This window comes from Anas platyrhynchos, chromosome 29 (assembly GCF_047663525.1).
Source record: "Anas platyrhynchos isolate ZD024472 breed Pekin duck chromosome 29, IASCAAS_PekinDuck_T2T, whole genome shotgun sequence".
NCBI lineage: Eukaryota > Metazoa > Chordata > Aves > Anseriformes > Anatidae > Anas > Anas platyrhynchos.
Window position 1 is genome coordinate 735,910 of NC_092615.1, and position 15,976 is coordinate 751,885.

Here is a 15,976-nt window from a genome sequence, read left to right on the forward strand (position 1 = left end):
CATAGCTCTATAGCCCCCTGCCCCATACCCTGTCTGCCCCATAGCCCCCTACCCTATAGTCCCTTACCCTATAGCCCCGTGCCCTATAGTCCTCTACCCCATAGCCCTCTACTCCACAGCCCCCTACCCCACAGGTCTATAGCCCCATAGCCCCTTACCATATAGCCCCCTACCCACCCTATACCCACCCTATACCCACCCCATAGCCCCTTACCCCATAGCCCCCTGCCCACCCCATAGCCCCCAGCCCCCTGCCCACCCCCAAGCACCACCGCCCCTCCCTCCCCCCCACCACACCCCAGCCCCCTACCTGCACCCCTCCCCCTCCCCCCCCCCCAATAACCCGACTCCGACCCTACAACAACCACCACAAACAAAACAAACACCCTGAAGGGGGGGGCACAGACCACACTCCACAGAACTACATCTCCCATACACCCCCGCGGCCCTCCCCGTGACGTCACCCTCCCGGCGCCCCACGGGCCTTGTAGTCCTGAGGCGCTGGGGGCGGACTACAACTCCCGGCGTGCCCCGCGCCATTCCCCCCCCCGCCCCCCCCACCTCATCTCGCCCTTGGCCGGCCCGGCCCGTGCCCGCCGCCGCCGCCATGTTGAGCGCCCGCCGCCTCCTGCGCCTCGCCGCGCTGCCGCCGCCCTGGGCCCGCTCCTACGCCGAGCCCGCGGCCGGCCCGGCCGCCATGGCCTTCACCTTCGCCTCCCCCACGCAGGTAGGAGGCGGAGGGCGGCTCCCGGAGCCCTCCCGGTGCCGTCCCGGTGCTCTCTCTGTGTCTCTCCCCCCCCCTCAGGTGTTCTATAACGGCGCGGCCGTGAGGCAGGTGGACGTGCCCACCCTCACCGGCTCCTTCGGCATCCTGGCGGCTCACGTCCCCACGCTGCAGGTCCTCAAGCCCGGAGTGGTGACGGTGTACGGCGAGGACGGGACGGCCACCAAGTACTTCGGTGAGGGATTGGGGGGGGGGGGGCCGTGACCGGGCCCTGAGGGGACGGGGGGGACGGGGGGGGGTGGGGATGGGGTTGGGGGGGCTGTCAGGGGGCTCTAGGGGGCCAGGAGGGACGGGGATGGGGATGGGGGCGCTGTCAGGGGGATCTGGGGGGCCTGGAGGGACAGGGATGGGGTTGGGGGGGCTGTCAGGGGGCTCTGTGGGGCTGGGGATGGGGTTGGGGGGGCTGTCAGGGGCTCTGTGGGGCCTGGAGGGACAGGGATGGGGATGGGGGGGCTGTCAGGGGGCTCTGAGGGGCAAGGGGGGGACGGGGAGCAATGGGGATGGGGTTGGGGGGGCTGTCACGGGGCTCTGTGGGGCCGGGGATGGGGTTGGGGGGGCTGTCACAGGGCTCTGTGGGGCCAGGAGGGCCCCATTTGGCTCTGGGGGTCTCCCTCTTCCCGGCCTGTGGCTGCCGGAGGGTGTCCTGCTGGCTGGGGGCGTGCTGCAGGACAGGGGGCTCAGCAGGAGGCAGTTTGGGGCTCAGGTTTTCTTCTGCTCAGAGGTCACTCAGTCAAAGAATCATAAAAAAGGTCAGAAAAGACCTTCGGGGTCACTGGTCCAAGCATCGCCCTGCTGCCAGCACCCACCCTGCCCTCGCAGAACTTTCCCTGCTTCCCCCCTCCCTTAATTAACACGAGGCTAACGCCGCCATGGGGCTGGGGGAAGGTCACAGGCTGGGCTTTGAGGTTTTATTCTGGCAAAGGGAGCTTGGGGCTCCCCGGGGGCTCCTTGCCAGAGCTGCCCCGCGTGCTGACCCCCCTGGCAGCCCCCCCTTGACACCGCTGTGCTTGGCAGTGAGCAGCGGCTCCGTCACGGTGAACGCGGACTCCACGGTGCAGGTGCTGGCGGAGGAGGCGGTGACGATGGACATGCTGGACCTGGCCGTGAGTAGCGCGTCCCCGCAGCCGGGAGGTTTTGCTCCCCGCTTCTCCCCTTGTCTCCGGAGCTTCCTGTGCCTGCAGAGCACGCACAGAGCCCCGGGGCTGCGCCTTCACCCCCAGCTTCCCCCCCTGATGGGGATCAAAGGCTGCTCCTCCCCGGCAGGCTGCGGGGAGAGGAAGCCGAGCAGTCGTGAACCCCTCCCCAGGCCGCATCCCTGCCCTGGGACAGATGCTGATCTGGCCTCTCCCCACCCCTCTTCATCTCGGGAACAGCTTTTCCCCAGCAGGGCCTGGTGATGAGGTGCCTGCTGCCAACACAGCACCTAAACAGCCTCCTGCAGCCCACGTGGGGCTGACAACTGCAGCGTGGTGGTGGGGTGGGGGGTGACTCGAGGGCTATGGGCCAGCCACCTGCCTTGTGGTGGTCTCTCAGTGACCTGTTCCTTGTGTTCTGGTGCTCAGACTGCTAAATCAAACCTGGAGAAGGCCATTTCCGAGGTGGCTGCTGCGTCCGACGAAGCTGCTAAAGCAGAAGCTCAGATTAAAGTCGAAGCCAACGAAGCCCTTGTGAAAGCCCTGGAGTAATCTGGTAAGTGTCACCTACATCCCTGCTGAGACTTCCAGACCCGCTCTGCAGAAGAGTCCTCGCTCCCTGCTGCCCACGGGGAGCTTCCCCTCGCCATAGCCAGGCCGGCCGGGCTGTGAGGGGGACCTGAGGGCTTGTGCCTGGCGTTTTGGGAGCGGTGACACGTTTTGGGAGCGGTGACAGGGGGGCTGCCCCTCTCGGCCCCTCCGTCAGCGCCGGGGGCCGCGGCGGGGCCGTGCTCGGAGCCGTCCCGGGGCCGCTAGATGGCAGCAGGGCCCGGCGCTGCCTCCGGGAGCTGGCGGCAGCTCTGCGGTCACGAGCGGGGCCTCGCCGCTGCCTCCGGGTCCCCGCGGGGCCAGGCAGCCCCGGGGCCGGCCGTGCGAGCAGCCTGGGGCCCCGCGGGGAGCGGTGCAGCCTCTGCTCCTCGTACACTCCCTTCCACTGCAAACAAACAGCTTCTGTCTCGGGGGAGGCGAGGCGAGGCCGCTTACCTCCTGGCCCATTTTTCTCTGCGCCCTGCTAAGTCTCTGCCTCATCTCTTTTTCTTCCCACGTGCTGGCAGTCGGAAGGCTTTCTGCACGGCAGCGCTGTGCCTGGCAGGTGAGTCACGGAGCCTCAGACGGCCTCTCCGGAGCAGGTACAGCAGGGCAGCAGCTCCCCCGTGTCCCCCTGGTCTCTGCTCCCTCTGCTCTGTGGCCCTTGAGGTCAGGTCTGAGATCGCTCGCAGCCGTTTAGCAGCAGGAGCGAGGCCTCGGGTGGGGATCCTGCTCTGCCGAGCCCCCCCCCATGTTCAAAGCAGCTCCGCCTCTGTGTGTTGCAGGAATCCCACTGTCGCTGCAGAGAAACCCCAGCCTGTCCTACTTGTTCTGGCTTCCCCGTTTGTACAGATGGTGCGGGACAAATGGAGGCGGAGGAGCCGCTCTGATCAATTAAAAGGAAACGCAGTCCTGTCTTGTGGCGCGTCACCTTCTTCCGAGGCGTCAAACTGCAGCTCGAGCTGCGCCGGCGGCTGGGTGCGTGGGGCAGGGTCAGCTGGGGGTGTGCGGGCGCCGTGCCGAGCTGCAGCTCCAGCTTTTGTGCTGCGCCTTCCCGTGGGAGATCTCACCCCGGGCTTATCGGGCAGGTTTTAGAGCTCCCTCCCCGCGCTGTCAGCCACCTCCAGTGCCGGTAATCCACCTGGACGGCGGGATTAGGGCAGCACGGGAGGAGGCGTCCGCGGGGCAGCGCAGAGGCTTCCTGCCGTGCCTCCCCCGCCCTGTTTCTGCTCAGCCTCCCGGCTCCGTCGCCGCAGGAATCGCCGCAGGAATCGGCTCTGCTGGTTCCTCGCAGTCCTTCCTGCAGCTGGACGGCAGCTGCCCGGCTCTGCCCCCTTCCCCCCGCTGCTGCTCTGGGCTGTTTGCACGCGCGGGTGGCGTGCGGAGCAGGGGGAAGTCTCTGGGGGGGGGGCTGGGTGCGGGAGGGAAGCAGATGCTGTGCTGGGTGGGAGCCTGTCCGCAGCCTGGGCGGCTCGGGGGGGGGCTGGCAGCGCTCTGCTGGAGCTGCCGGCTGCTTTGGGGGCTGCTTTGGGGCTCCCCAGAGCAGCGCTGGTGTCCCTAATGCCAGGAGGACCCCCCGAGCTGCTCCCCTGTCCGCAGCGAGCTCATTTTCCTCCCCCCATGCATCACAAAACTGCCAGGAAGCAGCAGGCTGGGGCGAGGGGCCCGAGGATGCCCCCGGCACCATCCACCGCGAGGCTCCGTGCTCGCTGCCGTCCTCCCCAGGGGGATTTCAGGTTCCTGCTGCTGCTCAAACCCTCCTGGCACAGGCGTGCGGCGTGACCGTCCCCCCCCCTTGCTCCGTTCCCCTTTCCCCTCGCCCCCCGCCTGCCCTCCCGCAGCCCAGGGGGGGGCTCGGCTATTTTCGGCGCTGCCACCCAGGATGTAATCTCGGCTGCCTCCTCCTCTCCCCGCCACCTCCTCCCCCTCCTCTCGCTCTCTCTTGTCTTTCTCTCCCCCCCCCCTCCACAAGCGATCAAAAATAGGCCTGTGGTGTTAAATTTCTCACTCTGGAGCTTATTAAAAGCCTCTGAGTGCCTGACTCTGAGCCTATTTGAAGCTCAGCCGGCTCCCCAGCTCCTGAGCTGCTCCAGTGCCTTTTTCTTCCCTTTCCCTCTCTTCGCCCTTTTTTTTTTTTTTTTTTTTTTTTTTAAAGGTCAGGCGTTGCGCCGTGCAGAAGCGAAGCCTCAAAGTCAGGACGAGTGCTAATTAAAACGTCTCGGGAATAACTGGGGCCGGGCGGCCCTGCTCCCCCTGCTCCCTCTTCCGCTCCCTCTCGCTCTCCTCTGTCCCCGGTTTCTATTTGCGGCGTGCGTGAGCCTCCCCCGACACACGCAGCCGCTCTCTTTCCGACGGAAGGTGGCTGATTTCTGATTTTTTTTTTATTTTTTTATTTTTTTCTCATCTAATGGAAGAGCGTTGGCGAGGCCGGGAAGCTGGGGAAGCGGCCAGCTGCTATTTTTAGGATGGGAAAAAAAAAAGTGTCTCCGTCAGCGGCCGCTCACCAGCTCTTCCCACTGCCTCCTGCCAGCTCCAGCGGAGACTTTTTTGGGGGGTACCCGGCGGGGGGGTCAAGCATGGATCCGGCCCTGCCGGGGCCCTCCCCAGCGTGGCGCCTGCTGGGACTTGTAGTCTGATTTTGGGGTGAGCAGTGGGGGCTCCTCCGTCCTGCCCCATGGACGGAGGAGCCCCCACTGCTGCCTCCTCCCAGCTACATTTTGGGGTCCGAGAGGTGTCAGAGACCCCACAGCGGGTGCCAGGCACTTCCCCATCCCTGCACCTCACTGTTAGGAGCCGAGGGGCTGCGGGGCCGTGGGCTGGGAAATTTGGGGTCAGCAGCGGCGGCGTCACGGGGCCCAGGCTCCATCTGCCCCGGGGGGGCAGCAGGGCTGGAAAACGGCGCGAGCGGGGCCACAACGCCCGCGTCCTCCCTTTCCACCCGGTGTTTTCGCCCATGACTTGCATCTCCTGCTGCCAGCTGGAGGGTGGGGAGCGGGGCCGGGGCAGCTTGGAAAGTGAAGCCTCGGCAGTGTTGCTGCTTCGGCTCTGCTCGTGGGGGACGATTTCCGAGAGGGGCTGGGCGCCGCCGGCCGCATCTCCCGGCACTGCCGTCCCCTCCCAGCGCTTGGCCACACGGTGTTTCCACGGTCCCACCCGGATCCCAAAATGCAGGGGAAAGGTTTGAGCTCTCCACAGGAAAAACAAAAAAAAACAAAACAAAAAAAACCCCAAGCCAAAGCCCGCCGCAGCCCCAGGATTCCCCTGGCTCCCGGCGGCACTGACTCATCTTGGCAGAGCCGCCCCTTTCCCTGCCCAAACCCGCGGTGCTTCGGCTCCTGCCCGGCCTCTCGCAGCCTCGTGCCCCGCGTTGCAACATCGGGGTGCGGGGGCTGCCCGGTGCCCCTGCTCCTGCAGGAAAAACGGGTGCTGAGCACGGAGCTGGGCCCCCCCCGGGAGCCAGCAGCACCCCCCCTGCCCCTGCTGGGGCTTCGTGCCCCCTCCCCAAGGCCGTGGCCATGGGCACCCCGGCGTGGGAAGGTCAGCAGAGGCTCTGCCAGCGCGAGCCCGGCTGCGTCCTTGGGCCACGTCGCCCTTGGGTGGCTCGAAGGCCGAATCCTCGCACTTCCTTCTGCGGGGGGAGCGCTGCTGTAATGATTAACCCGCGCTGCCGCAGCCGTTCCGTCCTGCAGCCTTTTTTCCTCTGGGTTTCCAGCTCTGGAAAATGCTCCTCTTCCGCACGCCTCCCACGCGCGCTGCCCTGTCCCAGCGATGGGAGCACGGGGGGGGGCGGAAAAATCCCTGCAGCGAGGGGCTGACAGCAGCCCCCCAGCCCCATCCCGGGGCGCCGTGCCGGCAGATGGCAGTGGGGTGCCCTCGCCCGTCTCCCCGCCGGCTTCACCCCGAAATGTGGGCGCGGGTGCAAGCGCCGGCGGGCGCTGCAGCCGGCAGGACGCTGCTTGTCCCGGTGCAGCTCGCGGGCCAGCAGCCTCCCAGCGCCGCGCTGCCGAGCGCAGCAAACCCTTGGCCCGGGGCGGGAGCTCCCCGGGGGAAACCGAGGCAGCGGTGGGGAAAGCCGGGATGGGAGCGGGCGTCTTGCTCATCCCGAGAGCACCCCAGGGTGCTGTGGGTGCCCCCGCCAGGCACGGGGAGCTTCGCCCCGGGGAGTTACGGAGCCGGGAGCGGGGCAGCGGGGGCGGCGCGTCCCCCCCGGGCTCCCAGGTGCTTTGGCAGAGCTCGGGGACCCCGGGGGCTGCGGGCGCAGCCCTCGCTCGGGGCAGTTTTGGCGGCCGCTGGTGCTTGGCTTCACCGGAGCCAGCCCAATGCTGCGGGGTGCATGGGGGCCACCAGCTCGGCTGGGGCACACAGCCCCGTGGTGGGGGTCCTGGCAAAGTCCCCCCCGGCTCCGCCACCCCCTGCCCGGGGCTGCGACCCGCGCGGGGCAGGGGGAGGCCGGGAGGAAGCGGCTGCCAGCTGGGCTCGACGCCGGCTACAAAGGCGGCCCAGAAAGCCCGAGCGGAATGAGGTGGCGCCCGGCCAGGTTCCCACGGCGGCCCCGGTTAAGAAAATACACCCGGAGCTGGTGGCGGTTGCCGCAGTGACGGGCTGGGTGCTGTGCCATGGGGGGGGGCACGGCCGGACCCAGGTGTGCACAACTGGGACCCCGATGTGGGCTGCGAAGGGCTGGGCAGTGGAGCTGGGCACTGGTGGGGACCAAAGGCTCCTGCCCTGCCTCCTGCTGCCCCCGCCAGCTTTGATGTGCCGGGACTTCGCCCTTGGTAAAGCTGGGAGGCTCCTGAGCAGCTCCAGGCTGCAGCCTAACGAGGTCCCAGCACCGCCGAGGTCCTGGCACCCAGCACCGCCGAGCGGGGCGAGCACGGAGCCGGTGTCCCCGCAGCCTCCCCGCCACCCGCTCCACCACGGGGCCACCCTCGCCTCCATCCCCGAGCCCCCCGCTCCTCTCCAGGCCGTGGGGAGGAAGCGGCCGCAGCTGCCTGTGCCGGTGGGGCTCTTCCTGGCGGGGCTGGCGCCGGCTGGGGCCCGGGGTGGGGAAGGGAAACCGGGGGGAGCCGGGGAGGCTGCCCTCAGGAATGCCCCCGCACCGCGCTTTCATCCCCGCTGCCTCAAAGGCCGCCTGTGTGCAGGAGCGGCCGCCCCCCGGCCGGGTATAAATAGCCGGGATTGAGGCCTGGCGTGACACTGGAGTCCCTTCTGCCACCGCCACCTTGGGCGCCCCCCCCCCCCGCGGGACCTCAATGGGGGCATTGTGCGCCCGCGGCCCCGCGGGCACGTCCCCGGCAGCTGCTCGCCGTGACCCCGGCTGCTTCCCCCCTCGTGCCAAGGCCACGGCGGGGCCGCGAGACCACGGGGTGCCCCGGCGGGGAGGGGACGCGGGTCCCCAGCACCCTCCTGCCCGGGCAGGTGAGGCTGCGTGCCCGCTCCCTGCCCCGCTGGGGCGAGGGCTCCCCATCCTCCCCATCCCCATCCTCCCCATCCCCATCCTCCCATCCCCATCCTCCCGTCCCCATCCTCCCGTCCCCATCCCCGTCCCCACCAGGCCGGCTCTGCCCCGGCCCCGCCGCCCCCTCCCTTCCCGGGCAGCGCCGGCAGCTGCTGTGGGGCGTAATGACAGGGTGTGCCTGCCCCGGGGAGGAGAGCGCGGGGAGGGCGGCTGCTGCCACCCAGCAAGACGGGGCCAGCCGGGTGCGGAGCTTCGCTGCCTGCCGCCGGCGCGGCCACACCTGTGTGGGCTGAGCGGACCCCGCTGCCGCCCCGACCAGCTCCTTCGCGTCCCGGCTCCCCGCGGACAGGCTGCTGCAGGCCGGTCCCGTCCCCCCCCAGGGCCAGGCAGGTGCAGGAGCAGCCGGTGTGGGGATGCGGGGCACGGGGATGCCTCCGGCCACGCTGTGCCTGCTGCGGCACGGCCGCCTCTGGCACCGCGCTCACCCCTGGCCGGGCTCCGCTGAGGTTTTTGGGTGTGCCGGGAGCGAGGCTGTGCACGCTGCTGCGGGATGTCCCTGTCCCTGCTCGCCCCTTGCTGCTTCCCCGCATTGTGTCCCCCGTCCGGCCCCACATCCTGCCCTGGCAGATGGGCCCTGACCCCGATGTGAGCCCCAGCCGGCTGCAGCACCCGCAGCATCCCGAGCTGGTGCGGGCACCCCGGGGCGCAGGGTCCCAGCACGGCACGAGGAGCACGAGCACCCTGCACCCGGTGCCCGGGCTCCGTTTGCTGCCCGGTGATGCCGTGCCCCGTGCTGCAGCCTGGTTCCTGCGGCTCCAAGAGGGGCTCAAACCTTTCTGTGCACACCTCGGCACCAGCCAAGGGCTGTGGCTGGAGGAAGAAGAAGGGAACTGGGCCGGGGGCTGCAGCAGCAGCAGCACCTTCCCTTGGCAATTCACCTCAGTGACAGCCCGAAGTTGAGGCTTTTTGCTCTGTTGGCTCTCAGGAGCAGCCAAAGGCGAGAGGCAACGCTTGGTCTCCGCTCCACGGAGCTCTCCTGCGCTGCTCTCAAGTTTCTCTTTTGCTTTTATTTGGTTCTTGTTTTCCTGAGCATGCCCCGCGTGCACGCAGGCTCCCGAGGCTCTCCCGGTGCTGGGGGGAGCAGGGTCGGTGCCGCTGCGTTTTTGGCCGATCGGTGCTGATGGGCAACGCGGGGCGGGCGCTGCAGAGGTTGCAGCAGAACCCCGCTCTGCTGGTGCTCCCAAAACCACAGATGATCTAATCTCCTGCAGCCTAACCTATCGCTGCCGTATCACATTTCCCCTCAAAACCTAATCCTGCAGAGCGCCCCACGTCACCGGGGCCCCACAGGCCGGTCCTGTTGGCAGCACCCATGCAGGGAGCACCCACGGGCGAGCTGCAGGGCTGTGCTGGGAGGGGGGGAGTGGGACCAGCACCGGCCTCCCCTTCCCTGGGGGGGCTTTTCCAGCCCGGGTGGCGGCGGGGCCGGTGCAGCCGGTCTGACCCGAACTCAGCCGCCTGCAGAGACCTTCTGCCTGCCTGACCCCGGCCCCAGGAGCGGGAGGGCTGCCCGGGAGCCGCTGGCCTCCCCGCGATGCTGGCCTTATCTGGAGGCCTATCTTGGCCTTGGGTTGAATCTCGCTACAGTAAACACCCCACGGGGCCGAGTTCTGGGCACTCGTTGCACCGTGCGCAGGGCAGAGGAGAAAGAAAAGAGCAAAAGGCAGGAGGGGAGCAGGGAGAGCCGCGGCACGGCACCTCCTGCCCGCTCGAGCTCCTCCGCCCCGGGTGCCTCTTTCACCATCGCTGCCAAAGCGATCGGGGAGCTCGTTTCCTGCCCGCCACCCCCCCAGCCCAGCAGGGGGCTGTGGATGCTGGATTCCCACGATCTGTGCACACCCGAGGGGGCTCTCGGTGTCCCATGGGTGCTCTCAGCAGCCACGTGCACCAAGGAGGGGGAGAAGCGCCTGGCTCCGGGCTCTGTGAGCATGGGGGGCTCAGGTTTGGACCCCCCCAGCCCCATTTATGTCTGGGACAAACTCTGCCTTCATGGGTTCCTGGGGTGTTGGGGCGTGCTCCTGCCCACGCGCTGCAGCACGCGGCGGGTGTGAGCGGCGTTTCGGGGCAGGGCTGCCCCCGCGCCAGGCAGCGTGGCCAAGGTCTCCGTTGGGAGCTGAAGGCGCAATGGGGAGACAAAGGTTTAATGAGGAGCTGTTCGGCTCTCTCTGATCCTTCCGCCCATTATCTAATCAGAGCAGGGTGTTTAGCAGGCCACGGTGTGGGGTGAGTCACTTCCCCCGCCGCTGCCTCAGTTTCCCCACAGGTAGCACAGGGGAGCTGAGCCCTGCAGCGCGGCTCGGTGCTGGGGAATGCGGCGCAGTGGGTCCGGCCCAGGGCTGGATTCCTCCATCTATTCTTAGCTCCCACTGACTCACCCCGACCCTGTACACGTCACTTCCCCCTCGGCCTCGATTCCCCCGAGCTGGGAAATGGGCACAGCATGGTCCCGGTGCGGGCAGATGGGGCAGGACCCGCGGAAGGACGGAGCCAGCTCGGGTGATGCTCGGGGAGCTGCGGGGACGTCCCAGCACACGGTGCCCAGCAGCTCCTTTGTGGTGACAGCACTGGTGACACACGGGGTCCGGCTCGCATTCCCACCAGGATTTCCTGCCGCTCTTCCCAGAATAAAGCCGTGGCCCCACATCCGTGGGGGGAGCACGCAGCCCCACGTGGCCACCGGCCAGGAACGAGCTCCACCGCCCCAAGTGGCACCGGGATTCGGGATCTGGGATCCAGCACAGGGCGCAGGGGCAGCACCGGGGCCATGCAGCAGGACACGGCGGTGCCCCCCACCCCGGCCAGCCCTCCTGGTGCAGGGGGGGCCAGGCAGGAGGCTCCATCACCATAAACAGGAACTGTGGCCGGGGGGAGAGCGCGGCCCGGCCGGGAAGCGAGGGGGTGCGTGTGCCCATGACGGGATGTGTGTGAGCGGCGTGAGCCAGTGTCCGGCCAGGCCAGGGGGTGCAGCAGCAGGCTGAGTGTGCAGGGGGGGCCTGGGCGAGCGTGCATGGACACGAGCACATGTCCAGGAGTGCGTGCTGGTGTCTGTGCATGCAGCGAGCACGTGCGTGTGCGTGCACAAGTGCAGTGTGCTGCGAGGTGCCACGGAGAGGGTGCACAAGCGCGTGCAGCGCCGAGGCCGGGAGGAAGCGCCTCCTCCTGTCCTCAGCCCCGCTGGGCTGGGGTTTCCTGTGGCACCACCCGCCCTCGGGGCTTGTTTTCCTCCTCCCGGTCTCGATGTTTTGGTGGGTGCCGGCCCCGGCAGAGGGCAGGGATGGTGCTGGGGAGCCTGCACGGGCACTCGTGTCTGCGCCCTCCTGCACCCCACGCTGTGCCAGAGCCCATGGTGCATGGGGTGCCCAGACACCCCGCAGGATCCCCGTCCCTTTGGGAGCAGCCCCGGCCCCCCCGAGGCAGCAGCAGGGAGGACGGGGTGCCTGCGGCCCCGGGGCTGGCACCGTGCCCCCCCTGCGCGGGTGAGGTCCCCGCATTCTTGGTGCGGCTCCAAGTAGAGCAGTGGGCAGGCGCGAGGGGTGGGGATGCCGCCGCGCTGAGTGTGCACCCGTGTGTCAGCGCGTTGGGGCACCCGTGGGACACACCGTCCCACACCCCCTGCTCCCCCTAAGGCTGCCCCACGCCCCCCCAGGACCCCACACCGGCATCGCCCCTGGCCCTTGGCACAGGCTTGGGTTCTGCAGGACCCCAGCTGGGTGCCAGCGCTGTCCCCACCCTCCGTGCACGCAGGATGGGGCAGACACCCTTGGTTTGAGCCCTGGGGGTGCGCTCACTGCCTGATGGTGCCCCCCCCCCCTCCAGCCGGACACCCCCCCAGGCAGCCACACTGAGCTCCCCCCCAGCCATGGGGCAGGAGGTGTGGGGCTGAGGGATGGCTGCGGAGGATGCTGCGCCCCAATGCTGCGCCCCAAAGTGGGGCAGCAAACTACACCCCCCACAATGCACTGTGGGAACCCACTGACCCCACCCACTGTGGGGTGGCACGGGGCATTATGGGGTGGGTAGTCCCGGGGGTGGGGGGCAGGCTGTGGGGCAGGAGCAGAATGGGGTGGCGGGGCTGGCGGTGGTGCCTGATGCAAGCCCTGCCGGAGGTGACCCCGCTCGATGCCCCAGGGGCACTCTGGTGCCCGTCACCCTGGGGTCAGTGAGGGCGAGGCAAGGGCAGGGGCAGGCTGGGGGGATTTGGGGGAGCCCCTGGGTGAGGGGTGTTGGGGAGCAGCCCCGGGACGGTGGCGGAGGCGCGGTGCAGCGCGGGCGGTGCTGGCTCGCGGCCGGAGCTTGCTCAGCTTTGCTCTTGCCCGGGCTGGACCACAAAACGCCCGAGCTGGAGCTGAGGACTGGGCGGAGGGGGTTGCATTTCCCTCTGATTTAGGAGCCCGGGTCAGCCGAGGAGCCAGGTTCAGCTGCCGAAATCCCAGGTCCTTCCCCTCCCCTGGGCTGGCAACTTGCTCAAGCATTTGTAATAATAATAATGATAATAATAATAATAATAATAATAATAATAACAACAACAACAACAGGCTGAGTTGTCATCTGACTCCTGGAGCCGGTGATTTAAAGCAGACCAACAAATGTCGCGGTGGCTGAGAAGCCGCCGCGCGGTGCTGAGCGCAGACGGGGCCGCATCCAGCCTGGGCGCTGCGGAGGCTGCCGGGGGCTTTCCAGGGGCCGGGGGGTGCCGGGACCCCTCTGTGCTCTCAGCTGCAGCGGGCAGGGGTCCCTCGCCCAGGAGCCCCTTCCCACCCCGTGCCCATGTTTTGGGGGGCTTCGGGTTTTCCCCTTGCCCTGTGCTGGCTGCGGGCGGGGGGCGAGGTGGGGACACGTCCTGGCTCTGCGGTGCTGGCGCTGGGGCCAGCTGGCTGCCCGTGCCTGGCCCCGAGCGGAGCCAGGCTGCACCCGGGCCAAGCCCGCGTGCTGCGGCCGGCGAGGGGAAGGAATCAAATCCCAGCCCGGGCCAAGGGGGTGGTGCCGGCCACGGGACCGGCAGCGCGCCAGGGCTGGCAGGGAGCTGCTCGCCCTGCGTCAGCGGGGCCGGGGAGCGCGGCGTCCCGGAGGGGGCCGTGAGCTCAGGGCGCCCAGAATAGTCCTGCCCTCAGCGCGGGCAGCGGGGCCGCGGCACGGCCAAGTATGGCCCCGCACCTGGGTTCGGCTGCTGCTATATCCAGAGGGATTCGCCATCCTTCCCGGGGCCGGGGCCAGGCCGCGTGGCTGCGGCTCACGAGCTCAGCACCGGGGTCCAGTAGCAGACGGGCAGCCCCCCGCTGCGCCAGGGTCACCGCTGCCCGCGGGTGGCTCCGGGCTCCCGCACCCCACAGCGGGTGCTGCCCAGGTCACCCCCTTTTGGTGGCTTCACCTTGGGGCTCAGCTCCCCGGGCACCGGGGCCCCACAGGGCTGTGGGGTGCCCCAGAGATGGGGCCCGGCCGTGAGGCCAGGCTGGGCCAGCTGCCAAGGTGTCCCCAGGCGGCGATGCGTGGACACGGTGCCAAGGGCCACCAGGACACGTCCCCGAGAGCCGGGCAGCACACGGAGCCGATTGTGTGTTCCTAAGGACACGCCTGGGTGTTTACAGCCCCACCAGCGTCACCGACACAGCACCGTTGTCCTGCCCAAGGACACCCCGCTGCCCTCCCCGAGCCGCCCGCCCTGGGGCAGCCCCCAGCCCGAATGGGTGGGGGGGCTCCGTCCGTGGTGGGTGGGGGGGCTCCTTCCCGGATCAGCGCCGGGAGGGTGGGGATTGCAGCTCCTTACTCACAGCGGTGGCTCACCTGAGCACAAGGGGTACCCTGAGTCACGCTCAGCGCCGTGACTAAGGCTGAGCCGCTCGGCCCCGAGGGGCTCGGGGGGCCGGGAGGGGGAAGCGGGACCCCCAGCTGGCAGCCCCACGCCACACAACCCCCCCGGCGGGACCGGGCGGGCAGGGGTGAAGCGGTTCGGCTGCACCCTGCTGCCGGGGTGTGTCCGTGCGAGCCCTGCCGCTGGCCCTGCGCCCGTGGGAACGCTCCCACTCGCTGCCGGGAGCTCAGCACCACGCACCCTGCACCGGCCCCGCCGTGGCCCCACGGGAAGGGCCCTGCTCCGTGCTGGGGGCTCCCCAAAAGCGTGGAGGAAGAGGGTCCCCATCCCACATCAAATCCTGCTTTGTTCTGCAGCCGCAGGAGCGAGGAGCGAGGAGCTCCCTGGTTCCCTCCTTCCCCCTTTCCCCTTTCTCTGCCTCAGCGAGGCTGCAGCTCTGCCCTAATCCCATGACCCCGCGCCTGCGAGGGGAATGCAGAGACTTGCGATAAATTCCCCGTTTGCCAAAGCTGCAAAATCAGACAGGAATTCAGTCCAAAAGATTAAAAAAAAAAAAAAAAGAGAGAGAGAGAGAGAGAGGAAAAATGAAAGAGAGGAAAGCTGCTGCCCGGGGCTGGTGGGGGATTTCCCCAAAGAAGGAGGCCTGGGAATTCCCTTCCTTCGAGGGACAGGACTTCCAAGAACCGGCCCCAAAAGGTTCAGGGCTCCCAGCTAAAACCAGGGGAGGCTCAGCAGCACCGAGGGGCGTGGAGAAGTCGTCACCGCGCCCTGCCCTGCGTTGGCCCATCCAGCAGGGCCGTGCACGGCGGCCAGGTCCTCGCTGGAAGTGTCCCCACGGGACCCCGGGACCCCCCAGCCCCGGTGGTCGCGGTGCCCCGCGTGGTGTGAGCCGCCTGCTCCGCGGCCGCGAGCCGCTGTGGGGACTAATCCGCGGGGCCCAGGTTAGCTAAGCGGATTGCAGGAGCTGCGTGTGGCCTGCAGCGGGATTTGTGGAGGTATTTGCTCGTCAGATCGTCTCTCCCCAAGCTGCTCAGCCGTGCGGGGTTTGGGGAACGCTCCCCCTGGAGACGACAGGAGCCTCCGATGCCGCACGGCAATTATACCCGAGTCTGACGGTAATCTTTAACGATTTATTCCCAGGGCAACACAATAAACTAAACACACAAAATCTGGGCTGCTGGGAATCCTGGCATCTCCCGGCTTTTGTCTCTGGAGGCTGAGGAGAGCTGCACCCAGCCTCGAAGCCGCGCCACGTGCTCCCTGCAGCACCGGCTCCGAGTCACCGGGCGGGCAGCGAACCCCGGGGCAGGAGCCGGAGCCGTGCCGGAGGGCGGCAGCCGGGAGCTGGCGGCTGAAGCCCTGCCCTGGGGGCACGGGGGCGATCCCCCAATGGGTCCCATGGGTGCTGCAGCAGCCACCCCGTGGCCACGACGTCCCCAAATCCCCCCTGCAGCCCCATGGGGCTGGTGACAAGGCCCCGCTCGCCAAGGAGGTGGCTCTGGGGCGAAGCCTTGTCCCCAGCGCAGCCCCTCGTGGAGCACGAGGCCCAGCCGTGGAATGGGGGCCCCCTCTCCCCGTGCCCCCCGGGGGCCTTGCCCACGCAGCGAGCTGCGCCGTGACCCCAGGAGGGGCGGCAGCGTGGGCCCGGGGCGCCGCCGCTCCCGGGGAGAACAATGGCACGGCCCTGCCTCGGCCCCTCTCCCAGGGACAACAATGGAGGGAGCCGGAGCCGGAGCCGCCTGAGCTCATCTCCCCCCCGAGAGCCCGCGGGGGCCGGGGCTGGCGGCCGGGGGGCCGCGGGGCTGCGCCACAAAGGCTCCCAACCGCCCTCCCTCCCGGCTCTGTGCGCACCGAGGGGCCTCGCTCCCGGCCCCACCACGGCTCAGTCCGGGGGCAACGGGACGGGAGCGTGCGGGAGCTGAACGGCCGCAGGATTTGGGGGCTCCCCCCGGGCTCCCCCCACGCTGCTGCCTGGGGGGCCGGGGCTGCGGAGCCCCCTGGGTGCTGCGGGGCGGCCGCCAGCTCTCCCAGCTTTGTGTGTCCCCGTGGTGCCAGGGCATTGTCTGCGAGCGAGCGGCCCACCGCAGCCCCCCCGGGGTCACACAGCATCCTGGGCCCCGTCTCACCGGGGGGGGGCTGCCTGC

At 68.8% G+C, this 15,976-nt stretch overlaps 1 protein-coding gene across 3 annotated transcripts; it reads left to right on the top strand.

Moving 5' to 3' along the window:
• The first annotated feature begins 555 nt into the window (after nt 1-555).
• On the top strand, nt 556-3,418 carry ATP5F1D (ATP synthase F1 subunit delta). 3 transcript variants are annotated; one of them, XM_038169013.2, is made up of 6 exons: nt 557-727; nt 806-959; nt 1,799-1,887; nt 2,347-2,473; nt 3,033-3,070; nt 3,270-3,418. In XM_038169013.2, exons 1-4 carry the CDS (start codon nt 608-610, stop codon nt 2,467-2,469), a joined length of 486 nt encoding a protein of 161 aa, XP_038024941.1. In that variant the 5' UTR covers nt 557-607; the 3' UTR covers nt 2,470-2,473; nt 3,033-3,070; nt 3,270-3,418. The 3 variants fall into 3 exon arrangements, with proteins under 3 accessions (XP_038024942.1, XP_038024941.1, XP_071885323.1); XM_072029222.1 differs by having other exon boundaries at nt 558-727; nt 3,291-3,418; XM_038169014.2 differs by lacking the exon at nt 3,033-3,070 and having other exon boundaries at nt 556-727; nt 3,291-3,418.
• Nucleotides 3,419-15,976: the final 12,558 nt, after the last annotated feature.